This window comes from Elgaria multicarinata, chromosome 3 (assembly GCF_023053635.1).
Source record: "Elgaria multicarinata webbii isolate HBS135686 ecotype San Diego chromosome 3, rElgMul1.1.pri, whole genome shotgun sequence".
Classification (NCBI taxonomy): Eukaryota; Metazoa; Chordata; class Lepidosauria; order Squamata; family Anguidae; genus Elgaria; species Elgaria multicarinata.
Window position 1 is genome coordinate 90,119,296 of NC_086173.1, and position 26,414 is coordinate 90,145,709.

Genomic DNA, 26,414 nt, shown 5'->3' on the forward strand with positions numbered 1-26,414 from the left:
CTTAGTGCCATTCACCCCCATCCAAATTGCCATGTAGGATAGGGACACTGTTTTGGTCCGAAGGCAGAATTCCATGTTGGAGAAGCTCTTGGGGTGGGGCCCATTCCAGTGGTAGCTGGGGGCTAAGGGGTGGGGCAAAAAGAACTAATACCAGCATATTGTAGCTTAAAACTAGATGAGGGGGGTCAGAGGGAGGCGATCTCGCAATTTTATGATTTTAAGATCGGCACCTTGGTTCACATGCAGCGTGCGACATTGCGCCCGCCATTTTGATTTTTTGTTAAAGAGGATGGAGCGCACGAGCGCTTGTGCACAAATTGTAAGTATTTTTTTAAAAAAAAAACTAATTTCCCCACTCACCTCACCCCACCCCACCCCTGATGGGCACAGAGCTCCTGAGGAGCTCTGTGCCCTGTGCCTGGCTCCTTGTGGTTACTCGTGAGGAGCCAGGACATACCACAATGATGGGCCACACGTTCCGCGATCTTGGGATCATCCCAAGACCGTGGAAAAAGTGGGCTATAACTGTAGGGCAATATCCAAGGCCAAGGGAGGGATCATCCCTCCCTGCTCCCGGGATGCCCTGTGTGTCATGTGGACGCACAATAATAATCCTGGGGCGAACACTGGGATATCGCCCCATCTAGCTATGGCCAAAGCCTTAAGAGAGACACTTCTCCCTTGTAGATCGGAGAAAACACTGCACAAAAGGTGGGAGACCACCAAATGCTAGGTGATTGGAGGGAAGGGGGCCTGCCCACCTCCGTGGTAAGAAAACTAAAGCATTTGCTTGCTTCTGGAAGTAACAAAAGAAAACATTACATTAAGATGACTTCATCTAGAGAACTGACTCTGAGCCAATTCACAAAACTGAACCTCTGTATGGAAAACACAGATCGACTGGATTGAAGTCAATTCTAGCAAGCACTGAAGCAGTTTTTTCATCATGCACCGTGTTTCAGGACCAACCACCTCTCAATCTGTTGGGGGCAGCTTTGCGGCAACATTCTTACTATAGTTATGAGTGAGACATATAGGGATGCGTCCCATGATAGCTTAACAATGTGCTAGACTGTTATCAACTGCTTAGAGATATTTTTGAGTACATTCAGCAGTATATAAATCATAATCATAATAATTCCAAATTGCTAACTTGATCATTGGGTCATATGACATTCATTTTTCTAACATTCAAATCCTCTGGCTCTATTCTAAGACACATTTGTGGTGAGTAAATGGCAAGACATGAAGTGGCAGATCTATATTTTATAGCTATTTTGTAAAAATAAACATGAGCTAGTTTAGATCGCTAAGGGGTGAGTTTTAACACTCCTGAGTAATAAACAACTTATTAGTTGATGTTTGGATGTTCATGCTGTACATGTAAAACATGCTGTAGATGTAAAACAACTTGGCTATATTTAATTAGCAGCAATAATCACTAACATACAAACAATTTAATCTTATATGATTAATTCATACAACATATTTTCCTTCGGAGATTTGCCCCATAACTATTACTGAGCATAATGTGTCTTAGGAAGAGGCTTTACAGTTCTCTCGCTTCAAAGTGCTGCCTTTCTCAGGACTAACAGAATGTAGTTTTCACATCTGCACCATTCCCACAATACTTCCTGGTGAGAAATATGTTGTATTAAGTGGTCTTTCATTAATAATGTCTATCATCTTTGATACTCATCTTAGAAATTTCAACATGACTAATATATAGAATAATGGTATTCTCAAAGTCAAGCAAAGTTATCAGTAAGAAGATAGATTCTAATTTATAAAAAATGTTAAAAGTATATTCTTACCAGTGATGTAACATGTGACTTGTCTGTTTTGCTCTGAAATATCACTGTCTATAGTTCTAAGCATGGTAATTATCTGTCCAGGCTCAGCATTCTCGACCACTGACCCTTTATAGATTTCAGAGGTGAACTGTGGAGCGTTGTCATTTTCATCAGTGATTGTGACTTCCACTAGGGCTTGAGAAGAAAGCTGGATTTTTCTGCCATGGTCGGATGCTACAACAAGGAACGTGTAGGTTTCCTGGACCTCACAATCTAGCTCCTTGAGTGTCATGATCCAGCCACTTTCACTGTCAATGGTGAAGAATTCTCTGATGTTGTTTGGTTCTGTTCCTAGGCTATACGTCACTTCCCCATCACTTCCAGTATCCTGGTCATTGGCGGTGACCTGAATCACAGTGGTCCCTGCTGGCATATTCTCCATGACAAAGGCTCTATAGGGATCAGCTTCAAAAACAGGTTTGTTATCATTGACATCTTTTACATGGATGTTTATAGATACCAAAGAGACCAAGTCAGTATCCTGATGTGAGCAATGAGCCAAAACATCAACTTGGTACCATTTCATCTTCTCATGGTCCATTGCCTTCTTGATAGTCAAAGCCCCTGTTTGTCTATCCAAAGCAAATATCCCCTCTTTATTGCTTTCGGCAGTGGTTCCTTTCACCAGACTGTAGATAATGGGGTCTTCTGCCACAGCTCTAACTGATCCAATTTCTGATCCCTCCGGAAGGTCTTCAGATGCTGAAAAGGTGTAGAGAGGCTCAGAAAACCTTGGCAAAGACACTTTCTTTGGAACAACTTGAAGCTTCACTGGAACAGTAGAATTCCAATGGGGAGGCCTGGCATCTTCAGCTTTGACCTTAAAGTTCACTGTTCTGTTTTCTAGCCCGTTGAGGCTCTCCTTGACTTTAACAACTCCTGTGACAGTGTTAATCTCAATCACATCCTCTGCAATGACCTCCTCCACTGAATCAACAGAGTAGGTGACGTCAGCATTCACTCCTTCATCAGCATCATAAGCTAGCACCTGAATGACTGGCGACCCTTTGCTCATATTGGACTGGATGGACAAGATGTATTCAGAAGCTTTAAACTGAGGTGGGTTGTCATTTTCGTCTGTGAGTATGATTCTGACAGTGCAGAAGGCCACCTTTCCTCCCCCGTCCTTGGCCATGATTTTAATAGCAACCACCCTCTCTGTGGAATTTTCCCTGTCCAGCTTCTGCAGCGTTTCAATGTGCCCCCTGTCATCTACTGCAAATTTCTCTTGACCAAGCTTGTTTATGATGGTATAATCTACTGTGCCATAGAGACCATCATCTGGGTCAACAGCTAACAACTCAATCACCTTGGTTCCTACCATAGCATTTTCAGCCAGCACTGCTTCATAAACATCCTGCTGGAATGATGGGCTATATTTATTTACATTTGTGGTATTGATGTAGACTGGCACGGTGGTCTTGAACACTCCATCTGACGCACAGACCTTGAGATTATAAAAAGATTCCAGGTCCTTTTTACAACGATTCAGTGTGGAAATGATTCCTGAAGCACTGTCGATGGTGAAATGTCTTTTTTCATTCCCCGAAATTATCAGATATTCCAGCCTAGGGGTATCCCTGCTATCTGGATCAGAAGCTTGGACTTTTATCACAATGTGGCCACAGGTGACCATTTCGCTCACATTAGCCTGGTAGTGAAGCTGACTGAACTGAGGTGGGTTGTCATTGACATCCAACACATGGACCATAACAAGGGCTTCACTGCTAAGAGGAGGCATCCCATGGTCTGTGGCTCTCACTCTAATGTGAAACTCATGGTTGGCTTCATAATCTAGAGCCTGAGTTGTTGTTATTTCACCTGTGCTGGCATCAACATGAAAGAACTTTGATGCGTCCGAACGGTCCTCCAAGATCTGATATGAAATTACTTTGTTCCGCCCTGAATCTCTGTCGGTAGCAAAGACCTGTACAACGGGAGTCTGAGCCGGCATACTTTCAGAGACAGATGCAGTGTACACCATCAGAGAAAATTCAGGTAAATTGTCATTAACGTCCTCAACCTCTACTTCTACCATTGCTTCTGAAAAGGCACCCACTGCTGTATCTGTTGCTCTGACGGTAAAGGCATGTTTTGTGTCAGATTCATAATCCAGTTGGCTAGTGACCATAAGTACCCCAGTCTTGAAGTCAATGTTGAACTGCTTAAGGGTACCTTCTTCCACAATGTTGTATATTAAGCGCAAGCCTTCGGGGCTCCGAGCCTGGATATGGAGAACAGGTGTGTAGATTGGAATGCTTTCAGGCACTTTCACAGTATACAAGAGGCTCTGAAACAGAGGGTGGGATTTGTTACGCACCATGATTACAACCTCTTCTTCAGCATATAAGGGAGGTTCACCAGCATCTCTGGCAAAAACTCTTAGCGTGTATTTATTTAAAGATTGATAATCAAGGGGTTTCTTGAGTGAGATGTCTCCTAAGTAGGGGTCAATCCGGAAATACTTGTAGTCTTCTATAAAGGAGTAAAAAATGACTCCATTATTTCCCAGATCTGGGTCAGTTGCAGAAACCTGAAAGACGACATCACCTGGCTCAGCACCATCCTGTATTGCTACATAATAAGGCACATTTTCAAAATGGGGTGGATTGTCATTAACATCATCCACATATATTTTTACTATTGCTTGAGATACTCTTGGTGGATTTCTAATGTCCTTTACCTCCACTGCAATCTCATACATGTCCTGGGTTTCACGGTCAAATTCCACGCCCTTGGTCTGTAGCACTCCTGAAGACTGGATCATCGTGAACCTCTCTGTGCCATTCATGATGGAGTAAAAGAGTGGTTCATTCAGCTGATTCCCAATGACATTAAGAACAACCAGAGTTTGAATATCTGTGGAGTTTTCCTTCACTCTAACTTTATATAAATCTTGAACAAATTTTAAGGTGCTGTCTCGTGGTTCAACACAATTTATTCTTATCAAAGCACTAGTTGTATATAAACCATCCCCCGCTCGAACTGTCAGTTCATGATAGCTTCCCAAAGTGGTAGCATTTAGCACAGAGATGGCACCAGTTGTGGGGTGAATGAAGAAAACATGGTCATGATTCCCTTCCACTATACTGTAGATTACCTCAGAGTCTACATCTTTTGCATGTACTGTACAAATCTCCATACCCTGATGGACAGGAAGCTGTGCTGAACATTCATAAATTCGTTCTGTAAATACCGGAGGACAGTCGTTTATATCTCTGATGTGAATGGTGACTTCAGTGGGTTTGGAAGCAAATAAAGTGGGGTTGCCACTGTCATGGACATGGACACGAATGTGGAAAACTGGAATATGCTCATAGTCAATATCAGCACAAGTAGTAAGAGTGCCCATGCTTGCATCTATTTTGAAAAAAATTAGTGCCTCTGGCTGCAAAATCTCATAGACCAGCAAAGCATTAGAATCTTGGTCAGCATCTGTTGCATGTATCACTAATGGGGCATTGTTTTCATCCATAACCATACTACCCAATGGCATGTTCTCACTGAGCCAGCCAACAAAGGAAGTCTTCTCAAAGATAGGAACATTGTCATTCTCATCTATGATATAAACAAACACCAGAACATCCATAAATGATCCTGCCATGTTGGTGCCACGGACTTTTAGCTGGTAAGACGAAGCCTGCTCAAAATCTAATCTCCTTTGCATAGAAATAAGTCCAGATTGATAGTTGATGGAAAAGAAGCCGTTCTCATCTCCCTCTATTATTTTGTAGCTGACAGACGAAGGGCTCATGGCTGAAACAAGGACGACAGGAGAGCCAATGACAGCAGATTCACTGATCTCTATAACATATTCCTCCTCTGCAAACTGTGGAGGTGTGCTATCCGAGGGCTTAATGTAAATGTTCACAGTAGCCAGGTCCTTCATCTGCGGAAATCCTTGATCTTCTGCTTTTACACTGAGAGTGAATTTCTCTTGCTTGCGCTGGTCTAGCTTCTGAGAAATTGTAATGATCCCAGAAAGCTTGTTTATGGTGAAAATGTCCCCATTGTTCCCTGAAAAGAAAGAAAGAAAGAAAGAAAGAAAGGCTTGAATAAAGAGAGCAAACCCACTCTTGAATTGCCATTATACTTATTCGTTTCTATCTCCATACCTAGTCTGATATATTAAAAAATTATCCATTTTAGACTTCGTGAAATAAACAGTTCTTAAAAACATTTGTTGCTTGGAGAAAAACTCCATTCTGTTTCCTGAGGCTTGTACTCTGAGGGCTGTGCCATATATTTTTAATATAAGAATTCTGCTACAGATGGGAGGAATATGATCCTGTTCTAGTTTACTTAGAAGTAAGCCCTAGTGATTTTAGTAGTACTTACTTCTGAATAAGGGTTGCAGCCTTAGGAACAAAGAGTTCTACTCACCAGGGTGTAATGGGTAATCATCCCTTCCCTGGCAGCCAGCTTGATGTTTAAAGAGATCTAAGAATGTGAAACTGTATAACCCATGTGCAGTCAAGGCCCTGCATCAATTAGAAAGGCTATCAGACATTCATGCTGCAGTTAGGTTCTAATGGCTTGAAGATAGGAGGCAAAGAAAACTATATGGAACTAAGTGTGTTCTTATTGCTTTGTAGGTCAGAGAGTCAATGGCCTGAACTAAAAAATAAAATAAAAAAAAGCTCACTGTCCTGGACTTGCTACTGCAATTTGTTCAACAAGATGGCTAAAAAGGGTGAGCCTTTTTTTTTTTAGAAGCCACTACTGTCTAGGATGAGCAGAATGAAATTGATCCATTGGACATTATATGACCTGGTGTTGCTAAATGAATGAGTGCTCGTCTCCCTATTTGGCTTTACTACTGTGGCCTTATCCCACAGCTAAGAAAGAGCAGTTTGGGCATGCTCCTAGATTCATTGTCATTAGGAGCCCCAGGGACTGCCTTGGCATGGAGCGTCTTCTATCAACTTCAGATGGTAAGTCAACTGCACCCATTCCTGGACACAGATTAACCACAGTGATGCATGCACTGGTAACCTCCAGACTGGACTACTGCAATGCTCTCTATGTGGGGCTGCCATTGAGGCTGGTTTGGAAGCTGCAGCTAGAACAGAATGCTGCAGCAAGGCTGTTGAGTGAAGTGCCTTGACACACACATAAAACACCTGTTCTGAAAGAACTTCACTGGTTGCCAGTTTGCTATAGAGTCCGGTCCAGTTATTATTATTAATATATAAAGCCTTAAACAGCTTAGGACTAGGTTACTTAAAAGACTGTTTCCCCCTATATAGACTACTACGATTTTCAGGGAAGGTCTTGCTGTCCATGCCACACTCTGCAGAGTCTCACTTGACAACGGGGCCTTCTCTGTGGTAGCACCCTCCCTCTGGAATAACCTCTCCTCTGCAATACGTCAGGCAATTATGTTCATGTGCTTTCGATACTTATTTTAAAAACTACTTGTTTACCCTGACTTTTACCAACCATTAACTTGTCTGAATGTTTCTGTGCTTTTATAATGATGTATTATTTGCTAATTGGTTGTAAACTGCTTCAGGATTCATAAAATAAGAAGCGATATATAAATATTCTAAAATTAATTAATTAATAATATTAATAGTAATATTAATTAATGTTGTCCTTAGTAAAGGACAGCATTTCTATACACTGAATTATACAGTATCATTTTGTGTTTCAGGGTCTCTGCACATTTATAAATACCAGCTAGAAAAATATTACTCTTTTGCAACATATGCAAGAATAAATTATATTATTCCACTGCTGTAGATAAGCCTGTGCTACTTGTCACTAGAAAGACAAAAACTAGTGTCAGAGGAAAAAATGCCTGATGAATTTGGAGACTACGGTGATAGCTGAGGGACTCTGGTGCACTGTCTTAAATTTTACACAAAGGGTTCAAGAGGATAGGGATGGAGAAGGATGCCCTATATTCACATGAAAGTCTACTGCCATGCATGTGATTTTGCTATTCCATCTAGTCTTGCATATCTAGCATATTAGAAAAGGATACATTTAGCTAACCTATGTAGTTGCATTCTTTAATCAGGTAAGCACTTGTGTTCACAGTCAGCTTTGACTTGCTCAAGTCCCTTACCTGCCTCAAGGGAGTAGAGGATATCAGCATTAACTCCATGATCTTGATCCAGGGCCCGAACTTGCACAACCTCTGTGCCTACTGGAGCTGCGTCCAGAACTTCTGCTTTATAATGGAGGCTGGCAAACTGGGGAGGATGGTTGTTACAGTCCTCTACGTGGATGACAACTCTGGCAAAATCTCGCTTGATCGGAACCTCCTGGTCTCGCACCTGAGTGGCAAAAGGGATGGCGATGTGAATATCAGTCTTAAGGAAGAGAGGCCATACGGCACAGTTTTGCAAGTGCAGAATGCCTGGTGGAAGGGGATAAAAGGCCACCCTGGATTTGATACCATTTTTGCCACTCTCATTCATTTGGAAGAGCTCCCAGGCAAGAATCCAAGAGCCACATCTCAGCCCCTTGATTCAAAGGAGCAGCTCCAGGTATTTGAAGGCCCTTGCATAGGGCTCCCTGAATGGGCCACTCCCTCGGTGAGCCTGCCTTCTCACCACCCAAGTCACCAGCTGCTTTTACTCCTTATCCTCTTTCTCATCAGCACTACCTCTTGTTGCTCACTTGGCAGGCAGAGAGCCTGTATCTGCCAAGTGGGCAGTGGCATCTACTCTTTGTTAAAGGGTGTGTAAAACCCATTGTCCCTTGGTTAGAGATGTCCAAAAATTCTTTTTCTGTTTGCAAATCATCAGAACTTGCCTTGTTTGCAAACCTGAATGTGAACACATCTCCAAAGTTACGATCACTTTCCCAGTGCGAACAAAAAGGGAAACAAGCCACAAATGAAAATAGGAGTGAAGCGAATCAAAATTCAAAGTGGAGTTTGGACAATCTTGGCAGACTTGAGCATCCCTGGTTATCCCATCTCCAGCTTTTGGATGGCCTTTGGATGGCACTGGAGCCAATGCCGCATGAGAGGAAGTCCATGGGACATCCGCTTGGCACAACGGGACTTCTCCGCCCTCTCCTCCCAATCTGCAGCCCCCAACGCACCACAAAATCTATTCCAGAGAGTTTCCCAACTCTCCAGAGCAGGTGGGAGTGGGCAGGTAAGCTGCAGGGGAGAGGGGAAATGCACTCCACCAGCCATCTCCGTTCTGTTGGCGGAATATGATGTGATCTGGGTTTTTTTTAAATAATAATAATAATTAGTCATTTTAATTTTATTTGGCCTCTTTTATCCACCAAACCATTTGATCTTTTATTTGTATTCTTCATGTACTGCCTTTCAACAAATAAATAGGGCTCAAGGTGACAAACAATAAAATAGAGATTAAAAGCAAAATCCTAATTAAAACAGAACATAAAAACAAATAAATTAAAAACACAATGAAAAATGCAACATTAAAAGAAATACACAGTACCCAACTGGTCAAAACCCACTTCAGCAACAGACCAGCTTATAAACCAAAAACTACCCGTATGAAACATCTTTCCCTGCCAGCAGAAGGACAACAGAGAGGAGGCCAATCTCACCTCCTTTGGGAGGGAGTTCCACAGCCTGGGAGTGGCCACCAAGAAGGCCCTCCTTTGCATCCCCACAAATGCACCTCTGATGGCAGCAGTGCTGAGAGAAGGACCTCCCTTGAACCTCTCACAATCTGGGCAGGATCATATAGGAGAAAGCGGCCTTTCAGGTAGCCAGGCCTCAAGCCATACAGGGCTTTATACTAGCACTTTGAATTGAGCCTGGAAACAGACTGGTAGTCAGTGAAGCTACTGTAACAAGGGACTCACATGGGATTTAAAGTCAAAGAAGGGATTTGGAATAAAATCCCATTTAACTTTATTAGATTGGGAGTCCCTTGGCGAGAGAACTATTAATATTTAGAAAAAATGTTGAAATCCCCTCAGGAGACCACGGGATAGAGCAGGGCAGTTGTCAAACAATCAGGTTGCTTTCTTGTGACTCACGTACCATCACTGTCAAGGTGTGCAGGGACATGGCTTGAGAATCAAGGTCTTCTACAGTCATGAGGGTGCCCCTGCTTGGGTCCATTTGGAAGAGCTTCATGCTTCTAGGATCCACACTGCTCTGAAGGGTGTAGATCAGCCCTTTCCCTGGGTCCTTGTCCGTTGCACTGACCCAAATGAATTCGGTTCCGGGAGGCGTGTCTTCTGGGACGTGCGCCTCATACTGGTACTCCAAGAACTGGGGGCAATGCTGGTTGATGTCAATCACACGGATATAGGCCTGTGGGGGTGAAGAGAGAAAGTGTACATGAGAGAAGGGAGGGTCAATTCCTAGGTGTTTGTACCATTTCCCACAGAACACCCTTTCATAGGGTGGCTTTGGATGCGTATTTAGCATATCAGAGTCAGCAAGGTTTGGGCCTGTGCCCTCTGCCATGCCTATAGATGCACATGTTTATTTGTAGGGGGACGTCATGCAAACGAAACCCCAACCAGGTATTCTTTCCTTCTTCCCCTCACAATCCTTGTCCTCATTTGCCGACAACTGCCACTTAAACATGTATGTGGCGGTGACGAATGCCATTTTTGTTGATGACTTGATGCAAGCCCACTTCTGGGGGAAGGGAGGGGAAGGCCTTTGAAAGTGCTCTTCGAAGGGCCCCCTCCACTGCTGGTTGGCCCTTGTGGGTTTACTTGACGGTGGTGGAAGGTGGTGGCAGCGCTGCAAACAGCACTAAGTGGCTGAGATTGCCATTACAATGTCTCACAATGTCTTAGAATGAGACCGTGTCAGGGGCATCATGGGAAATTATGAATAAAGGGTTCCCAGTAGGGGTGTGCACGGACCCCCCACTCCGCTTCACTTTAAGATCCGCCATTTTCGGATCGGCCCGCTCCGCCCCGCCCCCACTCTGCCTGTGCCCACTCCACTCCGCTCGGAGCTCCGGATCCGGATTGGAGCTCCGGTCCCCCCCCATAGGGGGGGTTACCGGGCCCTGCCGCCATCGCCGCCCATGCGGCGACAGCAGCAGAGCCCGGTAAGGAGGAGGGGGGCCTTACCTGCCTCCGTCCGTGGTCCGTCGCCGTCTTCAATTGAGCCCGTGGTTCCACCAGGAAGTCTGGGCCGCAAGTGCGGCCCAGACTTCCTGCTGGAACCACAGGCTCAATTGGAGACGCTGACGGACCGCGGACGGAGGTAGGTAAGGGAGAGGAGGGCGGGGGGCGTTACCGGGCCCTGCGGCTGTCGCCGCATGGGCGACAGCGACAGCGGCAGGGCCCGGTAAACCCCACTTACCTTTCCGGCCGAGCTCCGGATCAAGGCGAAGGATCCGCCTTCACCTCGGTCCTCTTCGCCACGCTCCGCCGGCCCCCCAATCCTCTTCGCCTCCACCTTAAGGGCAGGCGAAGCCCCCCGCTCCGCTCCTGCTTCTCCGGTCCGATTAGAAGCGGAGCACATCCCTAGTTCCCAGGGCACGTGTAGGTGGTGAGCCCTGGCAATTATTCAAGGATCTCAGTGCTGGTGCTGGCGCCAGCCCTGACGTGATAACGCAACCTCTGATGCAATGATAGGGTGCAATGATAGGATGGACTCTTGTAAATAAAATCACAAGGGCCGTCACAGCCAATCAGAGTAAATGAAGTCTGGGGAAATGAGGCTGACGACCGTGAAGGCATAGAAGAGGGAGCTGGTGCCAAGGAGATGTAGCAGCTATGGGAACAAAAGCAGTGAAACAACGTGCCTGCTTGGCAGTCATTAGGTTGGCTGTGCACATATCAAAATTGCAGCATATTTTGTTTAGCTCAGTATCTGTTCATGCCATTCTAGGAAGCTAACAGAATAAAGGAAGAAACAGAATGGTGGAAAGTGTCCTTCTAGCAGAAGCAGTGGGGAAACACATCTGAAAGAGCTTGCCCTTGTAACAGGAAAACAAACCCTTCCCTTGCTGTCAAATGTTGCAAAGAGGATCTGGCAGCTTCCTTCTATCTGATCCGATTGCTTTTCATCGCATAACCACATCTTGGAAAAAGGTGGCCTGATGCAATAACTTTCTTTCTTTGGTGAAAGCCAACTTGCCGTGATTTTGCAATAGCTGGTTCACCAACATATCCAGCAGTGGTTGTCAATGCCAAAGTAAACAGAGAAAGAAGTTCCTGGAGGCTGGGATGGCATGTCAGCCAAGGTGTCAGCGGATGACTCTTAGTGGCAGAACAATGTTCGAAGACATTCAAAAGAGCATCAGCCAGCAACTGAGTCATGGTAGAATGGCAGCTTCAGCTTCCCACAATTTTCCACATTATACAGAACGTTAATGGCCACCAGCAAAGAAATGATCATATTAAATGCATGCGGAACACCTTGTTTTTCTAGGTAAACCTCTCTCTCCATCCCTCCCAGCAGGAGTGAAAGATGGCGGAGCCTGGTTTCCGGAGACAAAAGGCATATCTGCACTATAAATATCAGGGTGTTTTGACCCTCTTTAACTATTACGGCTACTAGTTAACGAGTCCTTGAACTGCAGCTCTTTGACGAGACTAAAGATCTCCAGCAAATAATTCCCAGGCGATGTTAGCTAAACTAATTTCAAAGTGGTTTAGCTGTGCTTTAGTATCTTGTTTGAACGTGTAGTAGGGGAAGAGGTGGAGCAAAGAACCATTTCTCTTCCTCATCTTTCTCTTGGCCTTGCCGTTCGACAGGCTTTTATCAATTCTGCCAGTTACGTACAACAGGAAAGTGGGTTAAGATGGGGATTAGAACTGGACCTGTGGAATTTTTGAATCCCCAATTACCAGAGAACACTGAGGGGAATTTTAACAAAGAATGACACCTCTACACTAGAGTGTTCCCCTCTTGTTTCTGCTTTGCTGTACTACCCTACACTGGACATTAGAACTGTCACTGACTGATGAATGAATGAAGAATGTGAGTGCTGAGTTTGGGTCCTTAAGAACATAAAAAAGAACCAAAGGTCCATCTAGTCTAGCACTCTGTTCACAATCAGCCGTTGACCACAAGCAGGACATGGGTGCAAGAGCACTCTCCTGCCGATATTCCCCAATAACTTGCATATATAGGCTTACTGCCTCTAATACTGGCGGTAGCACATAGCCATCAGAACTGGTAGCCATTGATAGCCTTCTCCTCCAAGAATTTATCCAACCCTTTTAAAGCCATCACCACATCTTGTGGTAGCGAGTTCCAAAGTTTAACTATGTGCTCCATGAAGACATACATCTTTGTACTTGTCCTGACTCTCCCACCAATCAGCTTCATGGGATGACCCCAGGTTCTAGTATTATGGGAGATGGAGAAAAATGTCTCCCTATCCCCATTCTCCATCCCCTTCTCCCTATCCACTCAACAATTTCTTCCCCAATCCACAGGGGATGAACTGAGAAAATTTGGAGCCCAAATAGCTCTCAAACCCTCAAATCTGACAAGCTGAAGTGAAATAAGAATTTCAAGTATTTTTTGTAAAGGAATTATTTTGGGGGTAACTCCATCTTTGTATCTAGAGCCCACTCTACTTCTTATTAAAGGCCCCCTTGATTACCAAAGGATTTGAAACAGGCTCTGGGGCTTCTGACCTGCGTCTTGATGATGCTCAAGCCATCGGTGACTTCGATTGTGAGGTTGTAGTTCGACCTTCTCTTCGCATCCAGGGCTCTTGCGATGACAATGCTGCCAGCGCTCTTCTCAATGTCAAAATCCATTTCATCATCACCACCTGAGAAGAGGAGGAGGACTTAGTAGGTGGGTGTTATGACGATGACGATGATGATGAAGAAGAAGGCCAGGTGTTTGATTACCAGCATCTTCTAAGGGGGACCAGGAGGAAAACAACCCTTGCAGCTGTCAGCAGTTGCTGCAAACCCACTCACAGAATCTGATGAGAAATATCTAGAGGGAGGGAGCCAAATGAGCATAAAAGGTGGGTGGGGAATCTCTATGAAAGGCTTCTATTGTCACTATGGATCTTTGCTTCTTTACCTTAAATTTAGCATTGGCTTAGGAACGTAAAGCTGAATTTGCTACTGCAGTGTCCCACAAGGTGAAGGGAGGGAACTGAAATTAACCAGCGGGAGACATTCCAGAAAAGAAGGAATATCAAGGCAAATTGGCAGGGGAGAGTAAATCTGCTGGCTTTGCTTCAGGGCGTGCTACTTGAACCAGTTCCCCCCTCTCTCCCTTGGCTCTGTTGGGGCTTGCCCTGATCCCTGGAGGAGTCCTGCATTCCAGTCTCCTGCTTGCTTCCCTTTCCGTGATACGTGCCAATGAAGTAAGCTGAGCTCCATGTGCTCCGCAAGAGCAAAGAAACTGACCGAGTGGGAGGAGATCTTAAACTCTGCACATTTAGCTTCTCAGAACTGAAATAATAATAACTATCATCATCATCATCATCCTTTATTATCCAGTAGTCCATTCACAGGGGTAGTTTTCTATGGTAAAGTGACCTCTCTGTGTGAACCCAGGGCATTTACTCTAGAACAAGAAATATTGGGCCCCTCCTCTGCAACCTTCAAGGACACTAAGCTCCACTGCCTCTGAAGGCTGCAGACCTAAGGGGTGCAGAGCAGGCTGCATGGTCCACACCTCTCTCCTCTAACACCTTCTGCCCCCCCCCCCCCAGCATCTGCCGCCTGAGGCAACTGCTTTAGTCTCGTTAATAGTAGGGCTAGCCCTGCTCCTGGCTACAGAATACGGTGGCTCACATGAACTCCCCCACGCATTGAAAGAATATGTATGGGGAGCTGCGAGGGGAGCACACTCCCTGCTATCATCACCGGCAGCACAAGCAGCTCTTCCCCACCACCCATGTGGTCAGACAACATGGGAAAGGGCTCTCCATACTCGTGGATTAGATGTGGTACACTCATGGCGCTCCTCCACAGGAGGTTCTCTCACCGAGTCAGGTTCCCTCCTTGTGTGTAAGAGCTCTATGCCCATGGAGAGCTGTTTCTCATGCCATCTGGACACACTGACAGTGGACATTTTCCACCACAAGCATTGGTGGGATATGTGTGTGTGGCCATGGCATGTACTAGTGGGAAGCTAGTTCACACAGCCCCATGACCCCCTTTGTGTGCATTTTTCAACATGTGTGTGCAGGGGTTTTGCGTGAACCACCCAAATGTCGTTTGGATTTCAGAGGTCTGGAAGTGGAGTCACTATTCCATGTGCAGCTTGAAGCAGAACAGCAACTGGGTGCTGCTAAATCACCCATGTCTAGAAGAACCACATCTAATCCAGGAGAGACCTGCTTCAGACCCAGTTTAGTTTGGGGGATGCTCATAAGGAGCTATTGTGCCATGGGTGGACCATAGCTGTGCTACAGGAGAGGCAGGAATTGTGGTCATTAAAAGAGTATTTGTGGAGGTTCTGTACTTTGCAATTGAAAAGAAAGGATGCAAAGGTTACTGATTAACAGGAAAAAAATATCAAAATGTTCCCACATGGGATTCCTGAAATGATGCAATAATCAATAAGGGCCTGCTACACTTCCAAAAGCATATTCAATGTTGCAGTTCAATTAACTATGGAAGCAGAAGAGGGAAGAGTAATGGCAAAACATGTCCCCATAGGAAAGATGCTTGGCTCTTCTGCAATAATTTAGGAAAGAAACAAGGAGAAAGCTAAGAGAGGGAAATGAGAGCCCAACAGGACTTAAATATGGGAGGAAACAGAGTGAGGTCATTTATGGAAAAATGGGCAAAAGGGAAGCGCTGAGGGACGAACTAATGCAATGACCCGGTCTGCACATAACAGCAGCAAATTGTGGATCAACTAAACTAATTAAAACCCTAATTAAAACTGAATTAATTAAAACCCAAAGTTCTTAGTTTAACTTTGGGTATTTTAACCAAATCGGAGGTTGCATATTTCAAGTGGCAGTGGCACACGGCCTGGCAATTTGTGGGCTAATTAATTAATCCATGATTTATGTGCAAATGGGCCCTATGTCTAGGAGAGAATGAACTTGAGCAACTGAATTATTTGAGCAGACAGGTAAGGATACTATCTGACGTGCACTATTAATCGCCTCAGCAGACAAATGGAAGGGAAGAAGGTTAGCACTGAGAGAAGCTTTTGGTCTAGAATTCAAGGTCAACCTTGTGTGTGAGCTTGCAACGTTCTTTGCCATCATGTGAGGGAAATTGCACGCTTTCTGGGCAACCATGCAAGACTGCACAGTTGTAGAAACAGACCATGCTCCCCACAGGAGCTTTAAAGCTCTTAGCTGCATTCCAGATGGTCACAGCAGAGGAGAGAGGGGAACTCATGGAAAAGCGCTATGCCAATGTCTTTTAATCCAAGTATGTGTGCATGGATTCCTTGCTCATGATATTTTTGCTTGTGTTGTGTGCAAAATTTGGGATCTGAAATATTCCATTAAACACACATGCACACACACACACACATACATATATATACAAACATGCTACTTTCAGCTGTATGACCCTATTCAAAAGTTAGATTATTTTGCTGAATATTTCACATGAAAGTGCTGTGTAGTTGTTTTTGGTTTTATTATTTATTATTTGTTTATTTTATTTTGGGGTATTTATAAAACACTTTCATCTACAGATTTCGAAGTGGTGTATACAAGTAATCAAAAACATTAAAAAAAATCTTTTTTCTCAGATGGAGCGGCCATGTGCCGAATCAACTGCTGAACTGGTGTGTAATCACAATAGGAGGGTAAGGCACACTGAAGTTAATATCCAATAATGCACATTCTATGTAGGTGTGAGAATTAGGGGAAGACATTATGCTATGTAGAGTGTTTCTATTAGAAAAGTCTCTACAACATGGTCCCTTCCCCTTTGCTTGTAACCTGTCCTTTCCTCTCGCATTTACTACCTTTATCTGGGACTGGGTATTTAGGCCAGAGATGTTCCCGATTTCAATACTATTTGTCTTTAATTTTGGTGGGGTGAACTGCAGTGCAATAAGGTCAGAGATACCAGAGCAGCATGGAACACCACGGTAAGAAATTATAATATATGAATTGGTCCATACAACATTCAGAGAAATCATTCATCACTGAACAATTTATCCATCTTCTCATTCCATCTTTCCCACTCTTGGAATCTGTACAGGCAAACAAACCATCCCTGGCGTGTTCCCTCAACATCAAGGCCAATACTTAGAAGAGTCAAGCAATCGCAACAGGCCAGTAAGACCACTATTTCTAAAGAAGCTGAGAAACCAGAGAAGATTTGTGAACAGGAAGGATTGGCCTGGTTTGTTATGGACAGCACATGTTCTTGGTAGAGAAGAGGATTGACACCTTTTCACCCCTGGAAACATGTCGTACTATAACTCTAGTGGACCAGAATCTATAAAACAGTGGTGAGCAAGTTGTGGACCTTCAGACGTCATTGGACTGTAACTTCCATCAGCCCTAGCCAGCATAGCCAATGGTGAAGGATGATGGGAGTTGTAATCCAACAACATATGGAGATCACAAGTTGCCCACCCCTATTTCAAGCCATTCAGTTGTCTTCTGGGAAGAAAACCTCCTGATGAATTTTGACAAACTGCTTTCAAATTACGCAATGGAGCACTACACACCAGCTTTTCCATTTCTAAAACAGAAGGCTGCATGTTCCGTGACATTGCAGCCTGTGCAGCTGGAGAAAACACCTGGGTAGTGTAATGCTTAGAGCAGCCTTCACCAACTGGGTGCCCTACTGATGTTGCAGATGTCAACTCCCATCAGCCTCATCCTGCATGGCCAATGGTCAAGAATCCTAGGAATTGTAGTCCAAAACATCTGCAGGGTACCAGATTGTGGAAGCCTGGGTTAGAGGGTGGCACATGGATCAGGAAACCAGAGTTCCTCACTCTAGTCTAAGCCCATTTCAAAGTCTACAATACAGCACCATATCACCTTTTCAGTGTCTAAAGTAGAAGGCTTCCTTCTCCTGTATGTTACAACTTTCAGGCTTCACAGGACTGTTGAGAAGATAAAATAGCATAGTGCTGATCTCCTTGGAAGAATGATGGGGTGCAAAAATGTGATTTATGAACTAAAAAGTGATATTTTCAACTCCAGCAATGAAGCACAGAAGCAAATTGGGTAACAACTAAATGCAAATAATTAGGGGACTCGCTGTATGAATATAGGAGGCTGACATATCATACAATAAACAGAACCTCCCTTTGGAGTAGAGATAACTGCTGAGATTAAATTCCAAGGAAAATACCTTTAAGGGGACACAATGCTAGTAGACAGTCCTAACACAAAGCAAACTTTCCACAAGCATTGTCATTTCTGTACTGTGTTGATTCTTGTCCTGCTTTAATTGTATTTGTACTTCATTATCCATGCCCAACTGCACCAGACAAAGAAGTATTCTTTGGATCTGCCTTGTGAAGGGCAATTCTTGCATGTCTACAAACTGTCTGCCTTCAGGGATGGCTTTACTCTACAGAAGCAAAATAACTAGTCTCCAATGTGATGCCAGGTAATAGGAACTACAGATCACTACAGCTGAAAGATACATCAAAGATAATGTAGTCCAACCCCTACATAGAGGATTCACTCTGCTTAAACCATCCCGAACAAATAAAGCCCTCAGTGAAAGAAAACAGCTTATGATAAAGTCGTAATACAAATGGTTTAAGGGGACCAACTCTAGAAGTGATTATCTGTATTGCAAAATGCTTTGTATTGCATGCTAAATTCACGTCACCTTTTTAAAAACTGCTGTTTCTACCCCATGGTAACTACTTTATTTTTGTAACCATTATTGTAATGTAAGGTATGCCCCTACGTCTGCTTCATCTTGGGAGGAAAGGCAGACTCATGCGCTTTGATATGGTTTTCTAGTGGTGCAAAGAACAGTTCAATTAAATATATTTAAAACTACAACTTACATTTCATTTCCAGATACTAAAACAACAACTATATAGATACTAAAACAGCAACTTTCCTAAATGCCTAACAACTATTTGAAAGAACGAGAAAAATCAAGTATGGTCAATCTATTATAGATTTTTTAAAATGTGCACATACGAAGAAACAGATAAAATCACTTGATTTCTTACATTATCTTATAGATCAGTCTTCTGCAGAGATACACTTTCTACACAGATGTGTCCTATGAACTTGATTTTTTCGTATTGAAAACCTGTTTATCTTATTTTTTACAACTGCTCATCAACAGAACTGAGAATAAAATACCAAAAGAACACAAGAAGAACCATGCTGGATCAGACCAAGGGTCCATCTAGCCCAGCATTCAGTTCACACTGTGGCTAACCACCTGCCCACAGGAAACCCACAAGCAGGACACAAGTACAAGAACACCCTCACGCCCATGTTCTCCAGTAACTGGTGTGCATAGGCATACCGCCTCTGATATTGGAGGTATTGTATCACCATCAGGACTAGTCACCATTAATAGCCTTATTCTCCACAAATTTCTCCAATCCCCTTTTAAAGTCATCCAAATGGGTGGCCATCACTACGTCTTGTGGTAGCAAATTCCACAGTTTGACAATGTGCTGTGTGAGTGTGTGAAGAAGCACTTCCTTTTATCTGCCCTGAATTTCCCACCAATCAGCTTCATGGGAAGACCCTGGGATGTAGTATTATGAGAGAGAAAGAAAAATGTCTCCCTATCTCCTTTCTCCCCAGTATACATAATTCTGAACACTTCTATCATGTCTCCCCTTTCTCAGCCTTTTTTCTCAACTAAACAGTCCCAGATTGGGCCCATAGGTTCAGGTAAGGTACAGAGGACAAGGACAGTCTAGTCATTAATTTCTATCCAGAATAATAGAACCAATTTGTTATATACTGGGAGTACTATTATTGAACAAGGTAACAGGCTAGCCAATTAACTTGGTTGTAATAAATAAGGTTAGGCAATGTGTGGCCTACAACTCCTATTAATCCTAGTCAACATAGTCAATGGTGAGAGATGATGGAATTTGTAGACCAAAGCAGCACAAGTTACCCATCACTGTAATAAATTCTAAAATGGGTTATGTATGAAGTTCATCCTGGTAGAGACCATTGCTCTTAGATCACCTTTAGACCTCCAAATAGGAATGTTGGTACGTACCATGATATGTTCATTTTCTACATTGGATGGAGATTGCTCTCCCATGTGAGAGGGCAATTCAGTTAATATGCATGTTCCTGCCTATCAGAGCGAGTGGGAGGAACAACCCATATAATTATATCTTCCTCCACTGCAGGAAAATCTCAAAAACTACAATTAATGCCACCATACATGTTCACCAATTTGCCCATTCCAATCACTACCTGAATCCCACTGGAATCCCTAACTCAAACAGTTCTCTCTTATCTATACATTTCTGCAAGAGTTAAAATGTGTTTTCTGGTAGAATTGTACACATAAAAGGTATAGGACATTTCAACCTAGCAGACTAGTGAGGAAAAACAGGGAAGAAAAGGAATAAAGCACAACAGATTTTATTAAGGGAATTGCCAAGCATTGATAGTAGAGATCTTCCAACTCAACATTTAAAGTCTTCCAAAAACATATATCACACACTCACTCACTCTCTCTCTCTCACACACACCTCCAGCTGGTTTGTTTTCATTGCTGTGGGGAGCAGGTACAATTACCACATATTTCCTGTAAGCCACAAAGATGTGTTTTTGCCCGTTTGCAGCGCAAGAATTTTCATTAAGATTGGGAGCATGCCAGAAATACCACTTTGCAAATTGCAATGGGTAAGACAAGAACTGCAAAATGCTTTTGGTGGGATCACTGCCTGTGCCAGCCTGACTACTGCTCTCGACCAGTGCTGAGGCCTTAACTATAACGCGCCTGCTACCTAGAATAAGCAGCCTTCGTCTGATCGGTTCATGGGCATGCCAAATGCCTGGAAAACGGGGGCAGCCTTTTGTCAGCTCAGAGCCACCACCTTGGAGCTCACTTCCCACCCACCTGTGCATCACCACCCACCTGTGATGTCAAACCAGAGTTGGCTGAGTCCAGCCTCCACGCTGATCACTCCCACCATGTGGTTCACTGGGTCTGTTTCCATGACTGCGAAGTTGAAATGAGGCTCATCGAAATCGAGTGACTCTGAGGAGGGGAGGGGCTTGGAGATCCAACTGATGTGAAGCCTCACGCTGGAGGAAAGTGCGGGGATGCCGCCATCAATCGCCTTGACCTGCCAAGAGAAGAAAGCACCACTTTATAGTGGAGCAGCTGCACACTGCGGCGTTCCTCACAATGCTTCAATTTGAACGTCACTCTAAATATACTCCTAAAACTAAATAAAAGCTTAGCAGAAGTGAAACACCCTGAGCTGTTTTTCGGGGTGGGATCATACAAAACCAAAGTTGCTCTTGCCCAGATTCTAACTAACCCTCATAGGTCATTGGCTTTCCAGGGTTGATATCTGTGATGTTTTCTCGTGACAACAGCAGACAAGAAACCAATGTGTAGTATAGCTGTGTCATTATAATGTAAGCTGCAATTGCTTTTGTCTTCCCCAAATTCTCGATCAAATGCACGTCTGGATGACACCCATTCATTTGCATCTGTCATCTGAGCAGGGATTGGGTGATGCAAGCAGTCAATCAAATTCCTCCTGGGGTCAATAAAGCTGCTGTCTCTGGCCTGACTCCTCAGTCTAAGCCACTGGTTGCTCAACACACATAAAAAAAAACAACATACAAAGAGCCCTGCTGGATTGGATCCAAACATCCTTCCCCGGACTAGCATTCTCCAGATGAGTTGGATGGGGGTGATGGGAGTTGTAGTTCAACACATCTGGGGCGTGCGACGTTGCAGACGGCTGATCTGGTCCAGCGTTCATCTTCCCGCAGTGACCAATCAGACGTTGCCAGGAAGCCCTCAAACAAGGCTTGACGTCAAATGGCCAACATTGCTTTTGTTCTCCAGCAACTGGTCTTCAATCGTACCCCGCACTGCTCTTGGGCTGCTCATCTTTTTTTGCCTTCAGAGCCCAGTCCCCCACCCTGACAGTGCCTCTCTGCACAGAGCTTGAACCCTTCCTAATTCCTTGATTTCCACGATGGCCCCTACATCAGGATGCTCTTCCTTTTCAATGGTCAGTGAGTTGGCTCTAATGTGAACCCAGCATCCAGCTCACATGATTCTCCCTGAATAAACTGAATGGATGGACACACTCTAGCAATTCATTTTCACCTGTACACATGCATCCATGAGAAGGATTCATATTGTGGATGCAAAGGAGTACCTAACCAAGCGCCTCCCACTAGCCCCCTCTTTCCTTGCCGAACTCTCTACCAATGCCATTCTTTCTCTCATCTTCCTACCTTTAATTCTGGCTGGAGTCACATAATACATTCATAACTGAGCTGAAAAAGTTTAATGAGTATTTGTCAAGTGTTTTCGGTCAAACAGGCTTTGCAGGTTTTGAAAGGCTACAGAACCCTGCAAACTCTGTTTGACTACAGCCAGTAGAGGGACGGAAATGTGTATAACGATCAACAATTCTGCTATCATACCACTTTCAACACTTGGGGTGGGGGGAGCAGGGGGAACAATCATCTGTCTTCATCCTCCTTATCTTCCTGTATCTCACTTACTGTTAGTATGTTGTACTCTTGGGCAGGCTTTTTGGAGAACACCACGCCTGTCACTGGATGGATGCTGAAGGACCCCTCATTGTTTTCTTCAAGGCTGTAAGTAACTTGGCCGTTTCGCCCCTCATCACGATCTGCAGCAATCACCCTGTAGACTGGCAAAGGAGTCTCTGATGCTGCTTTTTCTGGGAGCTGAACCATGAAGAGTTTTTGGGAGAAGTTGGGAGGGTTATCATTGACATCCATGACTTGGATTACAACTCTGCTGGTGGTTTTCAGAGCTGGATCGCCATGGTCTGAAACAGAGACCTGTAAGGAAAAAACAATAAACAATCCCATCACCACACAAGGGAAGATAGTTAATGTTCATGATACAGCGCTTACAGATGATACCCAGTGTGGTGTACTGGTTAGAGTGTCGGACTGGGACTCGGGAGATCTGGGTTCTAGTCCCCACTCAGCCATGGAAGCTCACTGGGTGACTTTGCGCCAGTCAGTGGCTCTCACCGTAACCTACTTCACAGGGTTGTTGTTAGGATAAAATGGAGAGGAGGCGGCTATGTAAGCCACCTTGGGTTTCTTGCAAGAGGAAAAAAGCTGAGACATAAATGTAATAAATAAATAAATAAAATGCTTAGATAAGCATGTCTCTTTCTCTCAATCCTTTCCCCAGATCCCAACATGCTTTTTTGTAACATCTTGCCCAATGAAGAAATCTGCAGTGCAGTAGTCAAAAGCTTGAACATCTTTTCTGATCTTTCGGTTGGCCTAATCAAGATATTACACTAATATGGATTCAGGAATGAGTATGACAGTGATGTTAATTATATAGCTCCATTTGTATTCATATTCTAGTAGTGGTTTTGGACCTCCAATTAGAACATTGGCCGTACTGGCTGGGAGTGATGGGAGTTGTAGACCAACAACAGCTTGATTGGCTGTTGAATACAAGTGTTGATTGGTAATCCATGTTCCCTCATTGAATTTTGGAATGCTGTACCATGCATATCACATTGCCTGCATATTGGTTCATTATTATTATTATTATTATTATTATTATTATTATTTATTTATTTATTTATATAGCACCATCAATGTACATGGTGCTGTACAGAGTAAAACAGTAAATAGCAAGACCCTGCCGCATAGGCTTACATTCTAATAAAATCATAATAAAACAATAAGGAGGGGAAGAGAAAGCAAATAGGCACAAGGTAGGGTAAACAGGCACAGGGTAGGGTAAAACTAACAGTATAAAGTCAGAACAAAATCAAGTTTTAAAAGCTTTAGGAAAAAGAATGTTTCCTAAACAATGGAATGACAGATGTTGTCTTTCCGACAACATCTGGGGACCCAAGATTAGGAAAGGCTTGGCTGAGCTATCCCTGGTTTTCATGCCACCTCTCAACTTGGAAGGTTACATTTAGTTCTAATTTAGTTGTGAAATCCATGATGTTAAATATCCATTTTGTTAATCGGCAGGAAACCACTCTATTCTTCTGGATGTCTTAGCAGCTGGATTTCTGCTGCAGCCTTCAGTTAGGAAGCCAAGCCATGAGGTATTTCTGAAGCTGGCACTGGGGGGCAAACACACACAAAAATGCAGAACAGACAATTATCTTCCTGAGCAATTTGGAACTGATGGAATGAGTTGTCCTCCTTCTTTTCTCTGTGTGCTCTGACTTGCAAGGAAATGTTCTTTGAGGACTTAAAAAAACAACACCCTTCACTTGCAAGTAAATAAAACTAATTGCAGCTGCGTCATCGCTCACCTCTAAGATATGTTCAGCCTTGTATTCCCGATCTAGTTGCTGAGAAGTGGTATAAATCAGACCTGGCAGGAGAGAAAAGAACATTGTCAGATCCATGGGCTCCACGTGATGCCAGGCAGCACTTGCCTGCTACACCACACATTCCCAGCCTGATGCCATAATTCCTAGCCAGCATGGACTGGCCATGCTGGCTTGGAATTACAGGAGCTGCTGTCCGCAGGGCACTGGTTGGGGAGGGCTGTACTATACCAACGTGAGCCAATCCCAAATATGGCACTACCCTCAAGCAAATCAATACCATGAACAAAAGAAGTTTACAGTTAAAAACACTTCCTGCCTCCCAGCCATGGAAGAGTTCCATATTTCTTATATTCATCGAGGCGGTTTGTTTCATCCCCCTGTCCCACATTTTCAACATTAATCTCACTGAAGTGCATCCTAATGATCCAGTATTTTAGCCTCCAGAGATACCATTTCAGATTTCAAAGTGGAGGGTGTTGGTGGTGATAAGAAATGTCAGGGTGGCACAGGCGTAGGAACATAGGAATTTGCCTTATCCTGAGTCACACCACTGGTCCATATAGCCCAATACTGTTGAGGCTGATAGGCAACAGCTCTCCAGCGTTTCAAGGTGGGTTAGCGTGTTGTGTGAACCCAGACAATAACTACAGCAGTATTATCAACTCGGGTCAGTCGCGTCCCTTTAAAATAAAAATAAAAACCTAAAGGTGCAATCTTATGCATGTTTAGATAGAAAAGAAGTCCTACAACTCGCAGTATCCCTTCAGCCAGCTATGCTAGTTGGGTTATTCTGGGAATTCTAGGACATCTTCCTGTCTAAACACGCACATAGGATTGCGCTCTAAGTGGATTTGTGCTTTTGATATGCCTATCTAACACACTGCTCCATGTAATGGTTTATGACAGTAGTCATTCATTTAATTGCTCTATTATATATGCAGTTTGGAACGCAGGGGAGGGAACAATGGCCTCCCTAAATAGTGCTGCTCTGACCCACTTGTTTTTTTTAACCATGGTAACCCAGCATTTGAACTGCAGTTGCTCCTTCCTTGCTGCACATGCATCTCATCAGCCCTAAGCTTCCCACATTAAAAAGAAGGCCAGTCAGACCAGAACCAGGGTCAATAGTAGCGTGCATTCATATCGCGTCCTTAGACACCTTTAATATTGGGAAAAAATACCAGCACCGTTTACAATGTGTTTTGAAGGCTGAACTGGGTAGATTTCCTGCTATACATATACTTTGCACTTTATCTTCTTATCTTCAACTGCAAGAAGTTCTGGAAAGTGTCACAACTGTTGTCCAGCTTTTGCAAATGAAGCAACACTGCATGGAAAAAAACCCTATCAGTGCAGTATTTTAGATGAATCTGACATGAACAAAGTAGAAGATGGTAGATAAGATTCAAGGGCACCAGAGAGATAGATGAGCCCTTCCCCTGAATTCCCCATTTCCTCTGAATTTAGCTGCAATCCTCACAATAAGTGTGTGTGTGAGGTAAAATCAACAGGTCTAACGTTATTTTCCTTTGAGACTGTTATCATTTCCTTAACATCAGTGGTATCATCCTTCGCTCAAACTTCCAGCATTGATCTGGCCAAAGGGTTTCACAGCATCTTAATGCAGGAACACATGCATTAAAACCCCATGTGGCTGGGTGGGTAAGCCCAGTCGAAGGCAATCTGGAAGACTAAAAGGCAAGCAGGAAAGGAGGTTTGCGTCCTCTACCCAATTTTCCAATCCTGTTCCCCCTGTGGAAGCATCTTTTCCAGTTTCAAAAAGGGTGTTGGGGGTAAATCTTACACGCCCCCAGTGACAAAGCGGTACCTTTTGAAGTGCAGGCACTCTTCATGACACTCCCCATAGCCACACCCCCAAGGAGTGTCCAAACATTCCGGCTGTTATCATATCAGCAAACCACTCCTAGCCATTTCATCTCTGCCAGGAGCAGTTCTTTTGTGAAGCTAATGGGTCTTAATTGGCCGTTCAAGACCATGCCTCTGCAGAATACTTTACATTATAACAAGGAAGACTTTGCTAGAATAATTTGCTAGGAAAATTCACACATACACACACCCAGCTATTGTGAGGATTGCAGCTAAATTCAGAGGAAATAGGGAATTCAGAAGAAGGGCCAAATGATATTAGCATTCCTGTTAACTGAAAAGTGTCACTGCTGAGTAACCTGGCTCCACTACACCACTAGTCTTGAAAGGCTGACTTT

At 43.9% G+C, this 26,414-nt stretch overlaps 1 protein-coding gene across 2 annotated transcripts in view; it reads right to left on the minus strand.

Annotated features, from left to right (window-relative positions):
* The window catches only part of FAT2 (FAT atypical cadherin 2), an 88,164-nt gene that overhangs the window by 34,652 nt on the left and 27,098 nt on the right, over nt 1–26,414 (minus strand). For both annotated transcript variants that reach the window (XM_063120887.1, XM_063120888.1), the window contains exons 3-9: nt 24,169–24,230; nt 22,400–22,705; nt 20,781–20,991; nt 13,419–13,558; nt 9,838–10,113; nt 7,927–8,137; nt 1,815–5,870 (exon numbers count right to left, since the gene is read on the minus strand). In XM_063120887.1, the coding sequence (XP_062976957.1) occupies nt 1,815–5,870; nt 7,927–8,137; nt 9,838–10,113; nt 13,419–13,558; nt 20,781–20,991; nt 22,400–22,705; nt 24,169–24,230 (5,262 nt within the window). The remainder of the gene's footprint in view (nt 1–1,814; nt 5,871–7,926; nt 8,138–9,837; nt 10,114–13,418; nt 13,559–20,780; nt 20,992–22,399; nt 22,706–24,168; nt 24,231–26,414) is intronic.